We start from the raw sequence: 24530 nt of genomic DNA, 5'->3' as shown, positions 1-24530 counted from the left end.
CAGCATTTACTTTCAGCAGATAGATTTCTTTGGAAATAAACGTCACCTCTGGTAAAAAGGTTGTTGTCAAAACAGGTGCAAGGTGTGTAAAAAAAAAAAACAATACAAAGAGATACTGGAAGTTGTTGTCGAAACAAAAACATTTTAAAAAATAATATATATTGTGTACTTTGAGAAAGTACAAGCGGTCATCCCAGTTGGGGGGGAAAGGATTTTTTGCTGTGTCACTTTTTTCAGTTTCACTTTCAGTTTTTTGGAAATTAAAAACACTCTACAGTAAAAACAAAGTATTATATTTTAGAAGTAATTAAAGCGAAAGTTTCCCTGCTCTTGCTTTGATCACACTCCACCCTAATATCTTGATTTATCAACTGATTTTGGACGAAAGAAATTTAAGAACACAGTCATGTGATTCGCGGTTTTAACATTAGCATTCTTCTACGTCAGCATCCGTTGATGCGTATTACGTATGTGGTGACGTGCACACAGGAAATCAAAAACTCATAAAAGCAGCAGGCAAGCAGTTTAGGTATAAGCATATAACGCTAACGTTAGTTGACGTAAGAGAAATCACTTGGGAGTGGATATTTTGTCTTCTTTGTTGTTAACCGGTTTTTCGGATCGGTTCGATCGTAAGTACTCGTGGTTTTACATCGTAAACTTTTGTACCTTCATGAAGTTTTGGAGTAAAGTATATTTTGGCAGTCAAGGAAGTGACGTTTTAACTGTTAAAGTTCAATTTAACCAGCTATTTAATGACTTTATGTCTAAACGACATGTTTAAATAAAGTAATGTTTGCCGGAAGGCCACATAAATCAATAAATAATAGAGTTAAATTAAGACTTACTTTCTGTACTTTTCGTTCGGCTTAGATAAATCTTTCTGGTTAAGGAGGCTAACAGGTAGCACTTATTAGCTGTTCCTGAGGGTCACAGCTTCTTCAGTGTATATTTTTAAAGTTATTGATGTAGGCCTATTTGTAAAATGTCCTTCACATACGGTGATCTGATCCACTTAAAACACGTCAAAACACAAACTTTTGGAGCTTTACGGAGCAGAAAAGTAGCTTTCAGCAACTTCTAAGTTTGTGTTTTATTAAATTAAAATAGATGTAATCGTGTAATGTCATATTTTGAATTCCTAGCTGTGATTTCTTGTTTGGTTCGGCAGGTGACTACAAGGATATGATGACATGTCTTGACATAACCCAGATATATGGTAGTGTTATTCCCACTTAGAACCACCAGAGGGCGCCACAGTGCCGTAAAACGGTGGGAGACAAAAGAAAACTTAAATTAATCACTGAAATTGACGATTCGTATATGAATATTGAACGATAAGATCGAACAATAACTTAGAGAAATACAATGTTTATTTCATAATGAGTAGGCTGTGAAGAATACAGGAAGTATGACACATAACAACAACAAAAATGAACACATCTGTTAGACCTGTTTGAACACTAAGTAGAGTTGAGGGTAGTAAAGAAAAAAGTAAACTGAATTAATTGAGTAATCATCTAAAAAAATTAGAGTAATTGTTTAATTTATTTATCATGTAAGAAATCCAAATTTCATCTTTTCTTTAAATAATCATAAAATATTACTTTTGTTTTTCCACCAAGTCACCTTTTGAAAAACATAATGGACTTTTCTCACTTTTATTTTCTTGCATTTTATTGACTAAATTTCTTATTGATTGAACAAAATTTTTTTTAAAAGTATGTAGAAGTGCTATATTAACTAAAATAGATTAAAAGTAAAATAATATTGCTTGTATTCAGTTTACAAAGATTTAAAAAGGTGGTAATATATATATATATTTTTAAAACACAACATAATAAAGATGCATCTAAATTCTCAATGAAACAAGTTAGCAATTAAAAGAAATGTTTCCTTACATTCTGCATTTTTGTTTTTAATTCACAGTAAACCAACATGGCAAACGGTCATGTGGAAATCCACGACCTCATCTCCAACCACAAAGACTGTGAACATACATCTACCTCAGACACAGACAGCATGGAGGACACGCAGGAGTTCAGACTCCTCATGGCGTACGCACAGAGGAGGCGGCCCAAAAAAGACACTGTGTCACCTGCACAGGATAGCCCAATTAAACTAGTGGGCCAAATTGGCTTACCGGCAGATGGATCACCTCAGGTGCCGGAAGCGGCTACAAAGAAGGCACAGAAGAAGAAGAAGAAGGGATGGAAGTTGAAGATTCTTAGCTGCATCAGTCCTCCGAAAACTCTGGAGAAACCTGAAGAACTGTCTCGGACTGTTGAGGAACCCGATGTCACCGGTCGCAGTTGTACTTTTAGAAACGGTGAGTTGGAGATGCAGACTCGGATAGAAGAATCCGACCATGTGAAACAGCTGTGAGCATAGAGGAATCAAAACAAGATATTTGTTGCGTATTCAGAGCATTCAGAGAGGCAAGAGCAGAGAACGATTTATATAAGAAAAACAGAAATAACAGATTTAAAAGAAAAGCGTTAAAAAGCTGTAAAGGGTTAAAACTTGTTTCTAAAGTTAAAGCAGTAATTTTCTGCCATTTTTAATACATTTATCCGTAAGAGTTGCTTTTTAAATAAACATTTCCTCACATTTTATTTTAGACAAAACATCCAAATAATCAGGAGATTTATTGATAATTCAAAATTATTATTATTATTAATATAAGTGTAAAAGATATCCAGGAGTAAAATTGAGCAAATAAATAAATAATAATAAATAAATAACAAATAATGTTAGTGCTATAATAATAAGTTTAATTAATAAAACTGCAATGATAATGATATTTTACATCTGTATTTTTAGGCGTAAAATGTTCCATTTAAAAATGTATTATAACCCTGCGTATAACACCAGCAATTGGCAAATTTAATCAGCAACTGTTTTAATAAATTTGAGGCATTTCTTTCGCTGCCATAAGATATTAAACTGGTGATATTTCATGACTTAGACTGTTGGTTGATAACATTTGGACTCTGGGACATCAGTAGATTACAATCAGCAGATTAATCAACTATTTGTACAGCGATAATGTAATCTGAGATGTTATAATATGTAGTGTTCCTGTGCTCTCTCTCATGACACATTTTCGTCGTCTTCCACTGAGTCATAAACGGCGTCCACTCTTTGTACCTTTGAACCCGACAGTCAGAGTGTGGTAACATACGTGCGTGCAGAGGTTTTTATTTTTCCTTGACTTTTCTACTTTATTATTTACCTTCAGGCCGTGAGTCACTTTGACGTGAACAGATTGTCTTTGTGTGGGAATTTTCAGGTCCCTCTATGGAAAGTCTCCGTCCTACTGACAAATGACTTTGTTGTTTTATCCAGCTTTCCCAAAAAAGTGTGCGATCACGCTGAAACTTCTGTAACATCTGTTTCTTTATATTATTTCTTTCAGACTGGGTGGAAGAGGACGAGAAGTTGAAAGAGGCAGCGAGTAGACTGACAAAGATCATCGATGACATCCCGTTCGTCCCTCCAGAAGTCGAGACGGACTCGCCAGACGGTGAGTTCAGATTCCTCCAAACGGGAAATACACGATAGGTTATGCAAGAATGATTTTATATTCCTCCTCAGAAGCTCTCTAATGTTTTATGTGAGGCAGACTTTTAACAGCACAAACTTGTTGGCTGAGTGGATCAGTTAAAATCTGCTTAAAAAATAATGTTGATGCCGTTAAAGCTGAAAAAGCCGGAGACCGCTGCGCCATATTTTAATATAAGATGTAACTAAATGTCATTGTACTTTTACTGTTTATGGTACATTAGGGACTTAATGTTACTTCATCATCCCTTCAGTTCCTGCGGTGTGGATGTTAATCTTTATCTTGTTTTTGTTGCGTAGATTTGGAAGCCGTCATCGGCCTGCTGCTGAGGGAGGCTGGAGACCAACTGAACGAGTCGGTGAGACACAACTTTTCCTCTCGCATGAAAACCTGCTCACACATCATATCAGTCTTTTTTCTGCTTAGTGGCAAAGGTTACAACCGCCATTCAGACCCGGGTCAAATCACTCTGCAGTAGACCCGGTTAATTATCCCCTCGTCTCCGATCGGCATTGATGGGAGCACACGATGTCGACACGCTAATCTCCGCCCCCTTTCCGGCGCGATGCTATGCTCCGTCGGTAAATTCTGCGACTCCTCGTTATCTCGGCTACAAATTCCACCCGTCTCCGTCCGAGCAGCGCTCGAACATCGTTCCAAATTTGTCGGCACCGAGTTTGATACACAGACTGAATGAGTAATAGATACAATAAAGACCTAACCACCGTAACATCTTCACTGTTTACTAACCCTGTTTCGGGCGCGTTTGTGACGTCAGTCGGTGACGCAGCAGAAAAGAGACTGACAGACAATCGGCATCTATAAGCGGGTCTTCCCGGGTCTGACCAGCGTCAACACGCTAAATTTAGGTGGGGAGGGGGTATTGGTTGCACTGGTTGGACGCAGCCCACTTTTAGATGAAAAAAATGTATTAAAAGTGCATCTTAAACACCGAGTTTTACGGTACCGACTCCAACAACTGGCAGGTCAAGAGTTCAGGATGTTAGCGACCTTTAGTTGTCAATTTAAACCAAATTTTGCAACATTTCTGCTCTTAAACATGATTATAATATTGTTTTGATTTTAAACATGCAGTTTAATGTGTGAAATGGTTCCAGTTATCTCCTCAAGATTCTGTTACGAAACTCTAAACACACAATGTTTCTTCTCTCCAGGAGGAGCTGAAAAAAGTCGTTTCCAGGATTTTGTGGAACTACAGTTTCTTTGACAATCTGATGACGACGTTCCTCACCAGGATGAGCCTCCTGCCCTCCAGCCGCGACGTTTCAGGGCCTCGGGCATCGCAGACAACTCAGATCGCCGTCGCCTGTGAGGTGAGAACTGGAGTGTAAAGTGGTAGTGCAAGTTGATATGTTTCACTTAACACGCGTGTTGTATATTACATTTTGTTTGTGCTCTATTTAAGACAAATTCCTGTCGTCTGATCAATGACTTAAGTTTTCAGCTCAGCATAAATCCACAGCTTATGTGAATACATTTCCTCTAAATTTCTTTTTCTTAACACAGAACATGTTTCTTTTCCCTGACAGGTCACCAGGCGTCTGTCAGCGGCGGACACGCTGCCAATGAGCCGCCAGCTCGGATTCGGAGCCAAATATCTGCACGAGCATTACTCGTCCTGGGTTCAGCAGCAGGGCGGATATGTACGGAAAACACACAAACAAATCTCCCTAATAACACATCTTGAAATTACTTTTAAAAAATGTATGTTTACATTTGCATTTTGTTCGCAGGAGGAAGCCTTTTACAGCGAGGACGAGGACGACATCCAATGAACAAAGGGAAGTGGTTTCCCTGCTCGGCAGCTCCCCTGCAGGCGAGCAAAAACTGCCGCACTGCGCCTTAAACGGCTGCCAGCACACATTCAAACATCCTGAAGACTTGAAGCGGAGAGCTTTAGTTTCCCACCGCCTCCACACCTCAGCCAATAACTCTCGTTGTAAAAGTCGCTCTTACTGAGGTGTTTTGAGCGCTGACGGACGCTTTAAGTGTTGCAAGAGGTAAAAAAGATCAGATCACGCGCACATGAACCCTGACTGGACAAGCATTAACACTTCTGTAGCTGTGTGCAAACGGGAAACTAGATTTGTGATGTCTTTCTTTAGTGCCAATGTTTCCAGAAGTCTTACAAAGATTAACACAAAACTATTTTTATACCACTGATACGTTGAATTAAAGGAGCAGTGCGTCCGATTTAGTGCCATCTAGTGGTGACTGAAGGAGAACCACGGTGGCCTTTAAACTCACTAAACACATACAACTCAGATTCTTCCACGTCTAACTCACTGAACCTTGTTTGTGTTATTTTGTCAAAACTATAATAATTGTTTTTGTTTCTCTGGGAGATGCAGAGAAGATGTAATTTTCCTGTAGTTTATAGAACAAAGCAAATTTATTTTCTTACCACAAATGAACTATTTTGCACATTTCGTACCTGCACTTTTTTATTCTGATCAATGGAATTAAGTATTTTGCTTTTTTTTTGAAGGGATGAAAGTTGAAGTGAGTTTGTAATTTTTGGGTGTTGACTGCCTTTCTATTTTTTGTTTTACTTCTGACAAAAATATGTCAGAATGAAATGGACACTTGCTGAATTTGTTCATTTTGCTACACGTCAAAAAAAAAAGTACATGACTATAAATAAAGTGCATCTACTGCCATTTACTGTCTCCTGCTCCTTCAGTTTTTCTGAATGTTTACTGGTTATGAAGGATTCTGTCAGAGCAGCAGAAGAAGAAAAACACTGTTAGAAATAGCACAGATTAATTTATTCATGAAAATGTGTAAATTAAGGCCATATTTATGTTAAAAAAAATGCTAAAGGCTGCATGGGTATTTTCCATATTAACAGTATATGGGGAAACTGCCTGTAAGACTAGCCAAGAACTATACCTCTAATGCCCGGTAAAATAATTTACAAAATTAGAATTACCTCAGTGTGTAGTCTGCATTTTTAATTACATAAAAACTATTATTTGTACAGTACATCACTTGTCTTATTTTAATTGAGAAGACCCGACTTTTATTAATAAACTTAATTGGAAACAGCACCGCCGTGTGGGCAGAGTTGGAACTGTGGCGTCTTGAGCTACAACCGAGAAGTCGTTGAGAACCTCTACAAGTTTTTATAATTTCGCATTATTTCCCCGTTTTATGAATGTATAGATTACCAAACCAATGCTTCATTAATTGACAATGTGTTATTTGCATTTTCGAGAAGTTCGGCAAATAAATATTGAACCCTAACTGTACTAAGCTTTATTCAAATCCGATCATCGTGATTTGCTTTAGTGCGCTGATCTGGCGCTGATGAAGACATTTCTTGGGTTATTTGGCTTGCGTCCACCAAAATATAAGTTATTACCATATTATATGTGAGCTTTTAATGATGAGAGCTGTGCCGAATTAAAAAGGACAATCAAATTAATCCAATGAGACTTTTAAGTCGAGTTTTGAATGTGATGACGCCTTCTGACAAAGAATAATCCTTAAATTCGTAGTTTTGTAAACGGAGTTTGGCGTGTTCTCACGTCTAGAACGTATCCGGCGGACTGCTCTGCATTCTGATGTGTCCCAGTGAAATGAGATCCAACCTGTTCCCCTGCACACCTCGGACTGCCTTAACCTGCTTGCCGACAACAAACACGCGCGCCAGGAGCATGACGGTGTCATCAGTGACGTCTCACCTGTGTTTCCCTGTTTAATACACCTCTACCAACTTATTACGCATGAGTGTTTGAGGAGTGTGCGTAATGTTTAACGTCGTGCACCAGGGTCGGAAATACGTCCCCACGCGCTCGTCGGTCACGGATGACTCTACACTCTCCGTGCAGGCTGTACATATCAGCAGAGCCCGCGGTACACTCAGGGAGGCACCGGAGGCTACGTGGCCGCCACCGGGTGCCAAGATGCGGATATCCAAGGCCAACAAGGGCGCGGTGGTGGTGAGAGCTGTCCGGCGGCATCCGTCTCCTCAGCCGGCAAGCCTGGAGAGCCTTGAGGCGGCGTGGAGTGAGAGAGGACGCCCGGAGGGTAAAACACCGGAGAGTTCACCGAATCATGAGAGGAGAAACGGTGGTGAAGAAGAAGGAGCCGGGATGGAGCCACCGAGGAACAGGAAGAAGGGCTTCAGACCCCCCGATGTGAGGACCATCTTCTCCCCCGAAGAGAGGGACCCCAGGGTGAGGGAGGAGTCCGGGGAGGGACACACCTTCGAGCCCGGAGGCGAGAGCACCTGGTGTGATGTGTGCTGCAATTACATCTTCCAGCATGGTCTCACCTGTGCAGGTGAGTCTGCAGATGATGGTGGGGGTGGTAGGGGAAATATTGATACTAATTTTTGACAAAGCTCGGCAGATTTATAACTTTGAATTTGAGTGATTTTGTTTAAATAGTCATAAAATTGCAGGGTTTGAGGTGACCTCAGGGCCTCTTTACCTACTTAACGTCTTATCTTAGAAACATCTTATTTAGAGAATAAACGGTTAAACAAGAACTCTTCCTGCTTTTTTACCACTGTAAAGTTAATATCTTTGGGTTCTCTTTGGTTTCAGGAAATTGCGATAGGTATTTTTACACTGTGACATTTTACACACTAAATGCATCAACACTAAATAGCTACAAATTATACTAGATTCTAAATAACTCTTAGTTTTAGCCCTAAACATATGTCTATCAAAGGCACTAACATTACAACAGTATAAGTGACAGTTTTCTGTATAAAGGAAAGTATGATGGGAGGTTTTGTAGTTTAAGGGGTCACAGTTGAGCCACTTTGATTTGCTGAATGCTTTGACTGACTTTTCAGGAAACTCTTAAATCATTTGAACGAACATCAAAGTGTCATCAACAGTTGAAACGGCATTTCGAGAGTATCTAGCTTCCGTATCGTGACGTCTTTCCGAGTGAAACAGGACGTGCAGGCGGGACATATCATTAGAGGGATTTGATTTGATCGTTGAGAAGTGGGCGTAGACAGACGTTCTCCACAGCGCAGTAGCTAGCTAACTTACCGAGCGTTCTTGGCGCTCTGCGGCTAAATGTTGCAGATTGATTGGTTGAAATTGTTTGGTGCTAACTAATGTAAGCACGTGTGACATTTAATTTTACCAGAAGAAAAAATGATCAGATTTTAATATAAGAATACGAAGAAATGGATTTTCTGTATTGTTTTTGGCCTATATCGTCAAATAGATGCACAATATTACCGCGGATGTGATCTAAAAGGATTAAAATGACATTTTTCATTTCACCTTGACTTTAATGACATAAAGAGGCCGGGCTCTGAAACACAGCCCGGCAGCTGGAATGCAGTCGGTATGCAGACGGACCGGTTCAGGTCTAAAAGGAAACAAGTCTCCTCGAGTGTGCGGACCTCCCTCTGCGTCCACTTCTGTCTGTCCAACAATAGAAACAGGAAACTGACGGAGGTTCTTCTTCCTCATTGAGGAATTTTTGCAAATAAAAACTTCCTTAACCAGATCTCTGTAAGACAGATATGACCTTTGGTTGCTGTAATATTTCAGGCTGAAACAAACCACAACATATTGCAACAGTTAAAATCTATAATGTGTCTAAAAGCAAACACTATCTACATCCATTCAGCCTTTTAACCTCGTTCTGTTTAGAGGCCCGCACAGTGAGCTCTGTGTTCCCGTCACTTTTACCAGCGGTGTTTAAGCACTTTATGTGTGTGTGGATAATAAGTGAGCTCAATGTAAATGCATTTCCGTAGTTAATTGGCTCACAGGAAGCTCGTTAAAAGACCATTTCTCGATGTGAATGTCAACAACCTTTCAAGAGGACAAACATTTTTCTAGAAGTGAAACACATGGTGGCTAACGCCCTTCAGATCTCTGCAGAGGAGTGCTGTCGGTCACTAGTTCACTGATTAACACGCAGCTTTGTTCAGCTATTCCTTTTAAAGATTAATTTCTCAGGCAGCAAACAGGTTCCACTAACGCAGGAGTTTAAATGCTGAGCTAACCCAGGCGACAATAAGGAATAAAGATTCACTTAAGCTAAACTTATTTTACGTTTTCAGTGCAAATAAATAAACTCAAAAGGAAAATCAAAAGAAAAGCTGTAACGGAATTACAGATTTATAAAATAATGTAGTATATTAATTTTGTTGGGTAAAAGCTCATCTGTAGCTTTTGGTAAGTTTTAAACATTGTCAACAAATAGATATCTAATAACCATCATAACTGCATGAGTGTCCCAGCCGTGCGCATCGCTTTTATGTGTCCCCCTGGAAACAGTTAATTGTGCTACTTCCTGCTTCAGTATTTGAGTTGTTTTATTGTAACTCTGCTGCGCTCGTGTTGTCAAAACGTTGATGTTGTCGGCGGTCTCTGGTGGACAAACTCTGTCAGTGTTTGTAGATGACCTCCAACACATCCTGCTGACACACATGCTAATAACTGTATGTCATAGATCATCTTCTTGTGATCACTAAACATATATGATGAAAACACGCTGCTGCTCTACATGTTTTAGTTGATGGTCTTAGAGAGCAGTGGAGGAGAGACTGTAGTTCATCACAGGAGATTGATGCATTCAGGCTCCTCCAAGTGGGTCAGATGAGACTCGATAAGAACAGATCCTGTACACACACTCTCTCTCTCTCTCTTCTTTTCTCCTGTTCTCTCTCTATTCCTCTTCCTCTCGCTCTCTCTTCTGTCTTTCCCTTCTTTCTTTCTCCCTCTCTCTCTCTCTGGTTTTCTCTCTCTACGTCTTCTTCTCTCTCTTTTCTTTTCTCTCTCTCTCTCTAATTTTCTCCTGTTCTCTCTCACTCTCTCTCTTCCTCTCGCTGTCTTTTCTTTTCTGTCTTTCCCTTCTTTCCTTCTCCTTCTCTCTCTCTCTTCCAGTGGGTCTCTTGTCCTTTCTCTCTCTCTTTCCCTCTCCATCGCTCTCTCTCTCTTTTTCTCCCTCTTTTTTCTCTTTCTCTCTATCTTTTCTTTTGTCTCTCTGTCTCTCTCTTTCTCATCCTCTCTCTCTCTCTCTTCCTGTGGGTCTCTGGTCCTTACTCTCTCTCTCTCTCTGTCTCTCTCTCTCTCTCTTCCTGTAGATCTCTCGTCCTTACTCTCTCTCTCCATCTCTCTCTGTCTCTCTTCCTGTGGGTCTCTCATCTTTACTCTCTCTCTCTCTCTCTTCCTGTAGATCTCTCATCCTTACTCTCTCCATCTCTCTCTCTCTCTCTCTTCCTGTAGGTCTCTCTTTCTCTTTGTCTGCTTGCAGGATGAAGTAACACACACCTGCAGCAGGTATCAGAGCGTCTCTGTGTGCTCAGGTTCAGTATCAGATCCTCTGTGTGACTCCATCAGTGGTGGGCAGACACTGTTATTTCAAACGTATTGAACAGAAAATAACATAATTTTCACATCCCCAATGTAAGAAAGACTGCCGTCACCCTCAACAGTTAGTTTTATTTTGAAATGTTTTTATTGTTGGCTAAATTGTTAAAGACACAAAGGACTTCTATTTGATCATTTTATTGTACTCTACGTTTCTTTTTCACTTCATTTTGGAGGCAAATTATAAACTTTTAATTAAATTTTTATTTAGATTATAAAACAAATACAACATAATATTTTACTTATTAGTAATATAACTGTTAAATTATTATAGATTACAGGTTAAGCTACACAGCAGTTAAGTCAATAAAATACTTCCAGTTTCTTTTTCAAAAGAACATTTAAATGAATAAAAACATTAATGCATCAATTATTTTAGTCTAGTAATGTATGATGTATATTTCTACCTAACAGGTACCTTTTTTAAAATTTACTTTTATTTTATTTTATCTTATTTTAATGCTATAATCCTTTTCATATTTGTTCCTAATAAACATTTCCATGCAGGACATTTGCAGAACAGTCGAGTAAATTAACGCTGCAGTTTTGCTTTTGCGTTAGAGAAAGATCTAAACACGTCATCCCGTCACAGTACGATCTCTGAATAAATAAATGCATGCTTGATTAAATGAATGAAAAATCACAGAAGTCGTTTGAAGTATTGATCAGGTAAATGTCACAAAGCGAGAGCGGATCACATTCCTTCAAAATAAGAGTCTGAAATAAAACCAGAGAGTCACTGCGGGTCGAGTTTCACATCGTAGCGCAGTTTATTACAGAGGATTGAGTCTCATTTTGAACCAGTGTGCAAAATACTGAAGCTGCCTACAGTGTGTGTGTGTGTGTGTGTGTGTGTATGCGCGCGCGTGTGTCGGCAGCTGCCACAGGATGAGTGTATCTTGTCTCTTGTGGAGCCAAACTGTCACAGCGACTGAACAAACAAGAGACGGGAGCTGACACATTCAAACACAAATGGGGGTCAGGGGAGGTGTGTGTGTGTGTGTGTGTGTGTGTGTGTGTGTGTGTGTGTGTGTGTGTGTGTGTGTGTGTGTGTGTGTGAGTGAGGGGAGGGACCGGGACACACCAGAGAGAGAGAGAGAGAGAGAGAGAGAGAGAGAGAGAGAGAGAGAGAGACATGGGAGGAAGAGAAGGATGATTCTGTCCAAAGTTTTGATCTTCATCAGGATATCTCTGGATTTAAATCAACGACTCGATTGTTTAGGAGGTTAAAACACATTATTTGGTGTGTGTGTGTGTGTGTGTGTGTGTGAGGTTGAGTGTGTGTGAGAGAGAGAAATGGGCTTTGCAAGAAACTTTGGCAAAACTTTGAGGCGAGTGTCGGGATTTTTCTATCGTTTTCCGAAAGTGATGCGTCGCTCGGGACGACTGGAGGTCAGTCTGCTTCTGAGGAACTCTGGTGAGTGTTGAGTGTGTTTTAAACTTTATTTATCTATTAAATTAACCTTTATTTAACCCGGAAGTCACTTAACATCTCTGATTTTTTCTATGAATTGGATCTAAATATCTAGTACGGTAGATTTTTTGTATTTCTTCAAAGATGTTGGCAGATCTTCCCGATAGCGAGCTTCTCTTCCTGTTTCAGTGTCTTCTTTTTACTGCAAACTGAGCTAAACGTGTTTTTCCGGCTGCAGAAAGCAGAAAAATATCGTGCACAAGAACCAGATGTATAATACAAGATGAAACTGAAATGCTCCTTTATTAGATTTTGGTATAAATTCATGGAAACAAGACACAAAACCTGCATGTCAGTGCAGGAGCTCCAGTGTCAGACACATGCATGTTGCCTGCAGCTACTGAGGAAGAGTGCCATATTGCTAGTGTAGACTGCACTGTGTGTGTGTGTGTGTGTGTGTGTGTGTGTGTGTGTGTGTGTGTGTGTGTGTTGTAATGTGATAACTCTTTTTATCCCGAGCAGCTCAGTTTTGATCACATGATGAAACAGAGAGAGCGTGTCCACACATGATGAAAGAGAGAAAGAAAAAGGGACAGAAAGAGGATTATAAAGAAACAGAGAACAGATGGCTGCTGCACGTATAACACCTGTCCTCGCACGCGCACACACACACACACACACACACACACCTGTCTTTGTCTTCTACTGTACAAGCATTTGCAGCTTCTCATGCCTCAGCACTTCTCTGCTCTGCATCAATATTTTGATAAATCATTGATACAGACATTTGGAAGCTTTAGCCTCGTTAAGCTAACTTTGACCTTTGACCTCTCTCTCTTTTTTGCTCTTTAAAAATGAGCACATGCTGGGATAATGTGTCAAAAACTGCACATTTTAGAGGATCAATTACTGAGGGACAATGGCGTGTCTATTCGTGGGTCCGTGTGTGTGTGTGTGTGTGTGTGTGTGTGTGTGTGTGTGTTTCAGCAGGTGAGTGTCAGAGCAGCTGACGGCTCATTGTGCGTCCCTCTGCACACACAGACCCGATTAGAGCGCCGGTGCTAAAATTGTTTGGCACGCGGGAGAGAAACTGTTGAGTCTGTCCAGTTTTGCGCTGTCTGACCTTTGACCCCCGAGCTGACATCCTGCCGAGCTTCACAATAAGAGCCCATTGTTTGGTGATTCAGGGAGCGGCTGCTTGTTAAAGTCAGCGTAATATACGAACTGTAGTTACATAACAATTTAAACAAGACTGGAGTTATTGATTGACGATTATTATTTAATATTATATGCTTTAAGTTTATTTTTAATGCTAATAAATTGGTTCTTTTTCAAGTAAATAGTTGGTATGTACTTGTTACTTCTTCTGCTGTGTCATAATACTTGCTTCTACTCTAAAAGCATGAGTGTGTGTGTGTGTGTGTGTGTGTGACTCTCCTCTACCCGACTGATTGACTGTGATCGATCGTTGGCGTCTGGGAAAAGCTTTTATCACCGAGGCAGCAGAGAGAGAGAGAGAGAAGCACAGGGAGACAGAGAGGAGAAACTGAACAAGAAGGATCTTTATCATCTTTTTTATTTTAGATACAGAACACGTACGAGACATCTGGAGACGATGCAGCAAAGCTTCATTGTACACGATTCAGTTAGTCTCATGACATCCAGAGTTACACGTAGATAACAAACATGAATAACAAAACATAACAAAGGCAAATACGACAACATATATTACATCAGACATTACAAAGTGGCTGTAGTGCGTCACGTTCAACACCCTGTGCTCAGTCTGTACACGAACCCTGCGTCCTTCTTAGAGCCCAAACGCTGATTTAGTAACGTGACAGACTGAGGGACAAAAGAGTTCCTCAGTCTGTTCAGTCGAGCCTGTGGGACTCTAAAATGTCTGTTTGGTGGCAGAAGCGGATTTTCTTCAAATAAAATATGGGAGGGGTCGGATGTAATATTGCTTTTCTTAACCAAACCAAACTGAGAGGGATTCATCGCGCCCAGGAGTTTAAAACATCTAATCTGGATCTGATGTGTAAATCCCAGTTTTTCCAGTCCAGGATCAGCTGGTCCATCCTGGTTTTCTAAGTAAAATTGGATTGGATCAAACTGATCCCAATGAAGACTTTTAAAGTCGAACAAATCTGGATTACCAGTGCTCTAAATGGGACTACATACTTTGTCCACAGGGGGCGCCAAAATCAAAGCACATCACAGCCGCTTTAAATGATAGATTTAATGTTTGTTATTGATGCTGTTTGGTGGATTATTTTAATAACCCTAATGTCCAATTTTATCTGCTGTGTCACTGTAGCGATACAGCATTTTAAGTGCAAAATATATGAGTGTCTACAGTATAAACTACACTGTAAAAAGTGCCATTTTTTGACCAAAAACAAAAGTTTTATTAGGCCTACATTTTGTCCCGCACACACCGTCCAACTTGCAGAAAATACATTTATTTGCTTGCAATGTTTCGTTACACAACCTCTCTCGACCTCCGTCAAAATTCATAAGGTAAAGAGTTTGCACCTCTTCTCCTATGCACCTGTCCTATGAAACATTTTGTTCCTGGAATATTCCTGATATTTTGGATCCCAATCCTTCTCAAAGGTTTTGAACTCAAACTGGAGCTTTGAGCCGAATAAAACTTCAACTGGATTGCCTGATCGAATCCAACCTTTTTTTTCTTTTGAAGAACCGGATCCCAAGATCTGATCCAATCTGATAGCCGTAATCCGATGAGATAACTTTTGAACAGCTCGGCCCTGTCTTTCAAAAACATCACGATAATGCATAAAATAGTAGTCGTGATATTCTGCACTTTGAATATGTGACTTTATCTTTTTCACGTCTGAAACTAACCACCCCTGCAGCCTGAGTAAAGAGACGGATGGATGTTTGGATTGTTAGATAAACTGACAGAGCGATGTAAAAGGCTCTCCCTCTCTTCCCCTGTGGATCAAGTTCATTGTCGAAAGGGTTTTAGACGGATGACGGAGTGAACGGGCGGATGGAGAGAGAGGACACTAGTCATAACACGCTACGTAAGAGAGCAAAGAGAAACAGAGAGGAGAAAAGAGAGTCATTGAGTCAGCAGTCCTGAATCCACCACCACCTCCACCCCCCCCCCCCCCCCCCCTCCTCTCCTGTCTGTGCGTCCGTCACTCTGCGGCCTCCATTTGACTGTTAAATCACCCACTCAGCACAACAACACAGAAGCACAGAGACAGAGAGAGAGGTGGCCACGCAAATCAGCATCTAAAGTCTGACAGCGGCCAAACACGGGGCGAGAGACACCGAGAAACACTGCAGAGAGAGAGCAGAGAGTGTGTTAGCACTGCACTGTTTGTGGGATTTACTCCTCTGTGTGTGTGTGTGGGGTGTGTGTGTGCGTGAAGATGAAGATGGGAGATGGGAGCAGCCATGTGCAAACTGTCGGATAAAGTCGGACAGCACGTGAAAAAGAGGTCACCAGGTAGGAGGATCATGGGGCACACACACATTCATTATGTGTGTGTGATGGTAGCATGTTTTTGTGGCTTGTTAGAGTGTGTGTCGGAGTGTAGAAGTTGTGTGTCTTGACAGGAGTGAGTTATTTTAGTGCTTAATCGTGCAGCTGGATTGTTGCCAGGCTTCACGGTTCGCTGAGTGTGTTTGCTGGTCTGTAAAGAAGTAAGGGTGGGCAACAGGGACAAAATTAATATTATCAATATATCGAGGATGTTGTTTACTTTTTCAATTACACTTTTAGTATATATAATGTCTAAAAATGGTGAATGAGGTCTTTTAAGATGTTTTGTTAAAAGTAAAAGTAGCAGAAGAACAGTGTAAAAATAATCTGATACATGTAAAAGTCTTGTATTAAATCAGAAAGTACAAATAAATTAGCATCAAAAAAGTACAAAACAATTATAATAATTAGCCATGCATTCACGTGTTCATCTTTAGTTGCTTATGGTAAAAGTGGAGCAAATACTGCTGAGTGGCTGAACTTGTAATAATAAATAAATAAACGTTGTAAATCTGCAAAGTAATTAAAGCTCGCACTAAACTAAACTAAAGTTATTAGAGTAAGTTGTACAAAACTCTCCTTTAAGAAATTATAATAGAAGTCTAAAGTTTAACTTGTACTTAAATACAGTAGTAAATTGTGTAATACTAAAGTATATTCAATATTCTGTCAAACACACTCATTTTGACAGCTTTAAAATGATTTTTATATTCATATTTTTACTTAAAATAATAAATAAATAGCTGATTTACTGAAGCCAAAAGTGCTTAACATATGATAATAGCTACTTCCTGTCTCTCTGTCTTTATTTCCTGTCCAGTGAATTCACCGAAATTTCCCAGAAATACTTTTGAAGAACGATATCTTTGTTCATGTGTTGTTATTTGATACATTTCCCATGAGGGGTTGGCAGTATCCAGGAGCCTTTATGTGATATACTTTGGTCTCTATACAGGCGTGTTGGAAGGATGTTTTATAATGAAGAAGAAAAACTAATGTAGGTCAAATCCTGTTTAGAAACATTTCCTCCTCCATTGTTGTTCACATCCGAATTTACATGATTCAAAGAGGGACGTTGGACCTCGACTGGCGATATCAGAGGATTATTTGCATTTACGTTACATTCATGCACACCTGCACGTACCCCTTGTTTGACTTTTACTTATTATTACTTTCAGTGAATCATTGAATGAATCTTTTGATGTGTCTGCAGGTTGTAAGTACGCGTGTCACGCTGCGTGTCGGGACAGAGTGTCACTGGACTGTCATCCTGCAGCGTCGCCTGTCAGTCAGGACCAGCTCAACAACAACACACCGCCCCATGTGAGTACACAAAGCAGTGTGTGTCCTCGTCATTACTTCCTCCTTCTTTATTTCCTCTATTGTATAAATCACCAGGTTACATATCTTCCTTTATTTAAATACAGTTTGTCCAGTAATTGCTGTTTGCTCTTAATAAGACTTTTGATACCATATTTAAAATAAAATTCATAAAAAAATTAGACTACAGGCGTGCTCTTTAAGAAGTACTTAGATTTTTGGGTTAGTTTAGCTTTAAATTTCAGTCTTACTCTTTATTTTGGAAAACTTTGAGAAACTCAGTGTAGTACAGAGCGCCGCCACAAGAGCGCACTGTAGTCTAACAATTTACCAGCCTGTACCGTCTTGCAGTGTTTCCTTTGGGGTTGAATGACCAAAACAAGATATCTGAATAAAACAGATGAGACATTTTTTACCCTTTTTTTCTGACATTTTACCAACAAAGTGATTCAGTTCATCAAATTTTATTCTGTTTTGATTAAACATGAGACCCCAAGACAGTGCACACACCCACAATGCATCACTCAACAAGAATGGCTTAAGTGTCAGAGGGATTCATGTAAGTGTGCTTTGTCAAAAAAGTCCCGACTAAATTGGAAAACCAGAAGTATGTTATAAAAGTCCTGATGACAACATTAAGACCCCAAAGCATTATTTAAACCAGAAGATATGTGTTAGTGAAAATTCCCAGACAGATTTTTAAACAAGACAATGTGTGTCAATAATAGTCCCCAAAAGTAATTTAAACCAGAAAACATGTGTAAGTAAAAGTCCTCACAACGGCGGGAAAGCCCTAAATCAGTATAGGTCCCCACAAAAAGAAGAAAACCTGAAAGAGTGTGTCAGCAAAAGTCCTTACAACGATAAGAAAACATGAAAGAGTGTGTCTGTAAATGTCCCCATAACACTTGGAAAACCTGGAAGTGTGTGTTGATAACGTTTCTACAGTGACACTAAAGAAAAAAACACGTGTCAGTAAAAGTCCCCACAAAAATTTAAATGGCAGTTATTGGGTAGCAGTCCCCATATTGATATAAAAACCAGTTTCCGTGTGTGTGGTTCCTAGAAGACAGCTGGGTGTGTTGCAGGTCTGGTTTATGTTGGAGGGTTTATTCAGACACCAGGTTGTGTAATGATGTTATTTAACTGTATCTCTAGTGTTTCAGTAAGCTGCTAACACAACCACTCTCTCCTTCACATTTGAATCATGACACTTGTGAGGTCAAAGGTCAACAAGCACAGCCCCTATAAAATAACTTGCTTCAGCGGGTGTTTCTTTAAAGGATATTTTTCTGGCTGTTTTACCGTCTTGTCGACTGAAACTAAAATCTTACCTCTGTGGTCGTGAACAACCTTACAATGTTCACCAGTAACACCAGTGTTAATATTTCCAGTCACTGTGCGCAGGCTGGGTTTGGCTCCTCCACTCATCAACACTCATGTTGTTTTTTCACATGGCATGAGGAGGATTAGCTCAGCACATTTCAAACTGTTGCTGCTCACACACACACTCACACACACACTGATACTGCTGAGTAGTGCTGAGTGTAGAGCTGTGGCTTTTTGATTTGTGTCAGTTATTTCATAAAAGTACATTTTTGGTGTGGTTACAGCGGGGTCATGGTGTGTGTGTGGTTACAGATGTGTAACAGTGTATGTGGGCAGAGAGCTGCTGAGTCGTCGCAGAGACAGTTCAGTACATATGTCTGTTTACATGGGCTGGATAGATACTGTAGGTATGTATTATATACTTAGAAGTGCACAGGTCACATTTTCCTAGAATACATTTAACAAAGTGTCGTCTAACTACAGCTGTTAGATAAATATATTGCATAAAAAGTGTAAGAATTCCCTGAGAAATTGGCATTAAAACTTAATCAAAAGATGCTGAAGATGGTGACACTAGGCCATAACATTATGACCACCTGCCTAATATTGTGTAGGTCCCCATTTTGCCGCCAAAACAGCCCTGACCTCTGAAGGTGTGCTGAGGTATCTGGCACCAGGACGTCAGCAGCAGATCCTTTAAGTCCTGTAAGTTGCGAGGTGGGGCCTCCGTGCATCGGACTTGTTTGTCCAGCACATCCCACAGACACTCCACTGGATTGAGATCTGGAGACCGAGTCAACACCTTGAACTCATCGTGTTCCTCAAACCATTCCTGAACCGTGTTTGCAGTGTGGCAGGGCGAATCATCCTGCTGAGAGAGGCCATTAGGGAATAATGTTTCCATGAAGGGGTGCGCTTGGTCTGCAGCAATGTTTAGGTAGGTGGTACGTAAAGTAGCATCCACATGAACGGCAGGACCCGAGGTTTCCCAGCAGAACATCGCCCAAAGCATCACACTGCCTCCGCCGGCTCGCCTTCTTCCCACAGTGCATCCTGGTGCCATGTGTTCACCAGGTAAGCGACCTGGCCATCCACACGATGTAAAAGAAAACGGGATTCATCTTCCATCGCTCTGTGGTCCAGTTCTGATGCTCACGTGCCCATTGTAGGCGCTTTCATTGGTGGACAGGCGGCCGGAATGAGCACCCTGACCGATCTGCGGTTCACCTGTTTTCCTTCCTTGGACCACTTCTGGTCGGTCCTGACCCCTGCAGACCGGGAACACCCCACAAGAGCTGCAATTTTGGAGATGCTCTGACCTAGTCGTCTAGCTATCACAATTTGGCTCTTGTCAAAATCGCTCACGTCCTTACGCTTGTCCATTTTTCCTGCTTCCAACGCATCAACTTTGAGGACAAAACAGACTTTGACACCGTTCCTGCCTCGGAGTCTCCCCTCATGTACAAATCGCTGAAACATCTGAACGCTGTCTGTGTTTCTGTCTGCCTGTGGTTTGTGGTGGAGGAGCTGTCTTAGAAACTGAATGTCAGAGATAATAACATGATATGCAGCCGTGAGACGCTCATAAGCTCGCATGTGCTGCAAAACCGCGTGTACGTTTTAGTTTGTTACCTTGTGTAAAGGTCAGACATAAAGTGTAACCTTTATCTGACACGTGTTTCTTTATTGATTACAACTTTAATACCTCAACTGATAACTTCTGCCAAAGAGATAACCGTGTTCATCTGAGTCTGTGCAGTATTAAGATATTAGTCTCTTCGGTATGAAGGTGCTGACTCATTCACACACTCGCACCTGTGTCAGTTTTCATAGTGACAGTGATCTCAGGGGGCAGCCAGCCAAAGCACGGAGGCATTTACTCTGAGTGTAACACTAGCGCCGGGGAAGTCTTCCTGTTAGCGCTGCCAGAAGAAGAAGTCGGTTAGTAGGCAACAAAATAGGAGTACTTACCTTTTCATTTAGGACAAACGTATTAAATCAGGCTTTATTTAACTTACAACAACAAACGAGTGTGAAGAAATAAATTTGACATCAATCTGAGCCGTCTAACCTTGTTAGAGTCCGCACGGACACACGTCAGACTCTTTATTTAACTGGAGTACAAACAGACTAATGAAATCAGAGTCAATCCGCCGGCCTGAATCTGCAGGTCATGAAACACGCACACAACAACTCTCAAACTTCACAGTTAATGAGATAATTCTTCCTCACACCATCTTTATTTTCCAGGAATCCGTCTGACCCAATTTTATTAACCTAAATGTTTTATTGAATCAGTCGAAGTCTTGATTTAGACCGCTGAGTTTCCAACTGTTCGTCACAGGTCGTGGATGTAAGAGGTGATCAGGCCCTCTCAGACTGTTGTGCTTGTATTTGAATCATCCCGTGCTCAATATTACACATTAAAGCAGCACAATAAGCCTGATTATATGAAACAAGAACGCTCTTTTTTCTTTCTTTGTCCCTTTAACGGTCCTGTAACCCCCGCAAACTTACTCTGGGACTCTTTTTGGGGTCATTTATTACACTTATCAACTGAAATTTTCAGTTAAATTTAAACATCACTGATCGAATATCGTCGGTCACATAAATAATGTTTTATTTCTAACAACATAAATATCAAATTTGAGAGGAAACCTTTACAGCATCCGTATCGTGCAAAGAGATCGGACACAAACTTTGGAACAAATTTTAGTTGGATGTTGAAAAGTGGGCGTGTCATAAACACATGGAGATTTAGTGATTAGAGTATCTGTCACTGTATAATTAACTGATCAATCAGTTCTATGTTGCAGAAAAAAGAGAAAATTTGATTGATGGATGCCGTGATATTTCTGCTCGTGGTGCTTTACAGGGAGAAACATGATCAGATTTCAATATAAGAACTCAAAGAATTTGACTTTTATTTCTTTGGATTAAGTTTTAAAGGGGTGCACAAAATGATCTAAATGTTTAGGTATTTTTAATTTCACCCATCCATCCATCATCTTCCGCTTATCCGAGGTCCGACACGCTGGCAGCAGGCTAAACAAGGTGACCCAGGTGTCCCTCTCCCCACTAACGTTTTCTAGCTCTTTCGGGAGGATCTGGAGGCGTTCCCAGCCCAAGCTCTGGTTCTGCCCCTGGGTCCCCTCCTAGTTGGACGTGCCCGAAAAACCTCCAAAGGCAGGCGCCCAGGAGGCGTCCTCACCAGATGCCCGAACCACCTCAACTGGCTGCTTTCGATGCGAAGGAGCCGTGGCTCTACTCCGAGCTCCCTCGGGATGTCCGAGCTCTTTACTCTTTATCTCCGCCGAGTTTTCTGACCTTCTCAAAACAAAACGATCAATCAGACGAATGCTGAATTTTCATCTAAAGAGAAGAGATGCTTCTTTAATAAACAACAATTAAAAACAAGACTTTTGGAATGAGTAAGGGTTTATGAGTCATTCATCTTAACCTGGACGATACAACCATCTGATTATGTGTACAGTATGAGCTCATCCTCCTCTCCTGCTCTGTGATTGGTTTGTCTAAAGGGAGAGGCAGTCAGTGATTGACGGAGAGAAAGAGAGACTCGTCAGAAGGTTCACTTCCTGTCTGCTGGGAAAGACAAACACGGGCGGAGAGAAAACAAAGAAGGAGAACCGAGTGGAGAGTAAAGATGGATGGAGGAATGTTTAATGTGTTTTCTCTGTGGCGCTAATGGAGACTCATTAACACTCAAGTTTTACCTCTGAAAGAAAGTCGCACACGTCACGATTTATGGTGACAAATAACTTTAATCTTACTGAGAGTCGTCTCGAGAGCAGAAATGAGGTTTAAAAGTTAGAAGAGTACATTTAAAGAGAAGGAGGAATGTTAATGTGTTTTCCCTCTGAGGTTTTATGGTTACTCATTAACAGCTTTAGCAGAGGGAAGGTTCGAGCCAGGGTGGGGTAACACAACAGTAACTCACAAACACACACAAACGCAGCAGGAAGGAAAACTGTTGTAAAAGCTGAGAAAACATATTCAGGGTGGGAACATTTTGTCTTCCCTCTTATGTCTCTCGCAGTATTACCAGTCTTCACTATAGCATGGCTGCCCTCTGAAGTCTTAATGGTTTCACTTTGAACAACGTCTTTGCACTGTTGACCCCTTGTGTGTTAATGACTCAGCTCTGTGATGTCACCTGTTATTAGGAGCAGTTGGACTGTTTGAAGGCTCGTTTTGGGGCTATTTAAAGACGTTTTACAAACCAGAAGGAGGGCTTATTTGGGGTTTTGCCAACAGTATGAGTTAATGTCAGATTTGTCCTCCAACAAACATGACCACATAATCTGTTGGTTTTAAGTATGACAGACCGTGTCGCAGTTTGATTTGGTTTTAGCACCAAAACTACTTGGTTAGGTAAAATGAAAAAAGATAATGATATGGATTTAAACGAGTTACGTAAGTTAAATAAGCACAACATTCATATTTGACATTAATGATGAAACTTAAAAGGAGTCAACGTAGATTTTTGGTTTAACACAGACCTCCTTGGAAACATCGATGACCCGACCAGGACCCCTAAATCATCCACTGTTAGTGGTTAAATATGGGTCATAATCAGTGGCGGCTGGCCAATAGAGAGAGTGTGTTTTTATTTTTATTAACAAAATTACGTATTTAAATATGTAATATATATATGTATATATACAAAAAGATATATACATTAATAAATGTTCATTGGAAATGTGGGAAACAAGCGTTAGGCTACTCATCTCTGCTTTATGGGCGCTGGAAAAAGCGCCCATAAAGCAGAGACGAGTAGCCAATCAGGGACTGTTGCAGGGGCAAGATACGCGCATATCAACGTGAATTTGGCCAATCAGCATCTTAGAAAATAATAGTCTCGGTGGTTGAAGTCTGATCAGTCTATGAGTGGCGGAAATGACAATGATGGACACTGACACCGAAAACAACTCTGTACGCTCTCTTCTTCAAAATCCGTTCGAGAGGAGAAGTTTAAGTGAAAAATAGCGGATAAAAGAAACTGGACCGGATCAGCCAGATATTAAAATCAACCAACAAGCGAGTGAAAAAGGTAGAACCTACACCAGAGGATTTTCTCGCAACTGGTGTACCAGAAAGGCTTTGCTAGCTGGATGTAGCCGTGTAAATGCACTATTTTGCTTCCTGTGTTTACTTTTTAAAACTGCTGGCACGGATACAGCATGGACTAGTTAAAAACTGAGTATGGCACAGCACAGCCCCACCTAGAATATTTTTCACCAGCCGCCACTGGTCATAATAAACTGTTGCACAATTATTGTGTATTCTCATATTCTTGTTTAGGACAGTCCCAACTTTTGTGCTCGTTTCGTGAAAGACACTAAACCCCAAATGTCTTCCATTTTGCTGCCGTTGCATCCTGAATAATCGTGGATCTGAATCTCTAGATTTCCCTGAACTGTCCTCTCTCCTCACTATCGTGAATCTGCTTCATAGTGTCCTTCCTGTAAACAAACATCATCACCATCCACTTATAAAACCTCTCTCTTCCTCTTCGTGCATCGCTCTAAATCTTCCCTTTTCCTGCAGGCCTCTAATCAGCCCACTATTGTGTTAAGGAAAATAGAAGCAGGGTGGAGGCCTACCTGCCACACAGAGGAGGAAATGGAGGGAGAGACGGAGAGAAAATCTAACTCGAGATAAAAACATGTTTACTTAAAAGGCAAATGTTGCAGAAAGAAAGAGGCGGACAGGGAGATGCACGCACACAGGACGGACAAAGTAACTGAATAACAATCACAGGTTTTATTGTTGGTAGAAATATTTAGCTGCGAGTCTTGCTCTTTGCAGTAAACCTCCACAGAAATAAGTGTTGGATAACATTAGAAATGTACTCGAAGTGCATCCAAGAGACACATTTTTATACACTGTATACAGTACATTTAATTTCTGTTCCATTTAAAGTCACATTTGCAGCTTCAGTGCAAACACTAATAAGGTAAAACAAACTTTGGTCCATCTAACAAA

General features: G+C 40.6%; 2 protein-coding genes across 3 annotated transcripts in view; both read left to right on the top strand.

Annotated features, from left to right (window-relative positions):
* Positions 1 to 321: 321 nt before the first annotated feature.
* LOC138599514 (apoptosis facilitator Bcl-2-like protein 14) lies at positions 322 to 6280 on the top strand. 2 transcript variants are annotated; one of them, XM_069671225.1, is made up of 7 exons: positions 326 to 632; positions 1930 to 2329; positions 3419 to 3526; positions 3865 to 3923; positions 4741 to 4899; positions 5116 to 5229; positions 5320 to 6280. In XM_069671225.1, exons 2-7 carry the CDS (start codon positions 1939 to 1941, stop codon positions 5359 to 5361), a joined length of 873 nt encoding a protein of 290 aa, XP_069527326.1. In that variant the 5' UTR covers positions 326 to 632; positions 1930 to 1938; the 3' UTR covers positions 5362 to 6280. The 2 variants fall into 2 exon arrangements, with proteins under 2 accessions (XP_069527324.1, XP_069527326.1); XM_069671223.1 differs by having other exon boundaries at positions 322 to 632; positions 5116 to 6280.
* Positions 6281 to 7338: 1058 nt separating this feature from the next.
* Positions 7339 to 24530, top strand: part of rassf3 (Ras association domain family member 3) — a 67110-nt gene continuing 49918 nt past the window's right edge. Inside the window, exons 1-2 of the mRNA XM_069670947.1 lie at positions 7339 to 7873; positions 17089 to 17198. Coding sequence (XP_069527048.1) covers positions 7339 to 7873; positions 17089 to 17198 — 645 coding nt within the window. The remainder of the gene's footprint in view (positions 7874 to 17088; positions 17199 to 24530) is intronic.

Source organism: Semicossyphus pulcher, unplaced genomic scaffold (assembly GCF_022749685.1).
Source record: "Semicossyphus pulcher isolate SPU_LCO1_2020_fin unplaced genomic scaffold, fSemPul1.0.p SCAF_20, whole genome shotgun sequence".
NCBI lineage: Eukaryota > Metazoa > Chordata > Actinopteri > Labriformes > Labridae > Semicossyphus > Semicossyphus pulcher.
The sequence above is the reverse complement of the archived record's forward strand: the minus strand, read 5'-3'. Positions and strand labels throughout refer to the sequence as shown.

Excerpts from the sequence above, each read along its gene's own strand:
- LOC138599514 (XM_069671223.1), top strand. The coding sequence starts at position 1,939 with ATGGCAAACGGTCATGTGGAAATCCACGACCTCATCTCCAACCACAAA. Across the intron at positions 2,330-3,418 it reads CAGTTGTACTTTTAGAAACG|ACTGGGTGGAAGAGGACGAG; the intron begins GTGAGTTGGAGA and ends TATTTCTTTCAG. Across the intron at positions 4,900-5,115 it reads AGATCGCCGTCGCCTGTGAG|GTCACCAGGCGTCTGTCAGC; the intron begins GTGAGAACTGGA and ends TTTCCCTGACAG.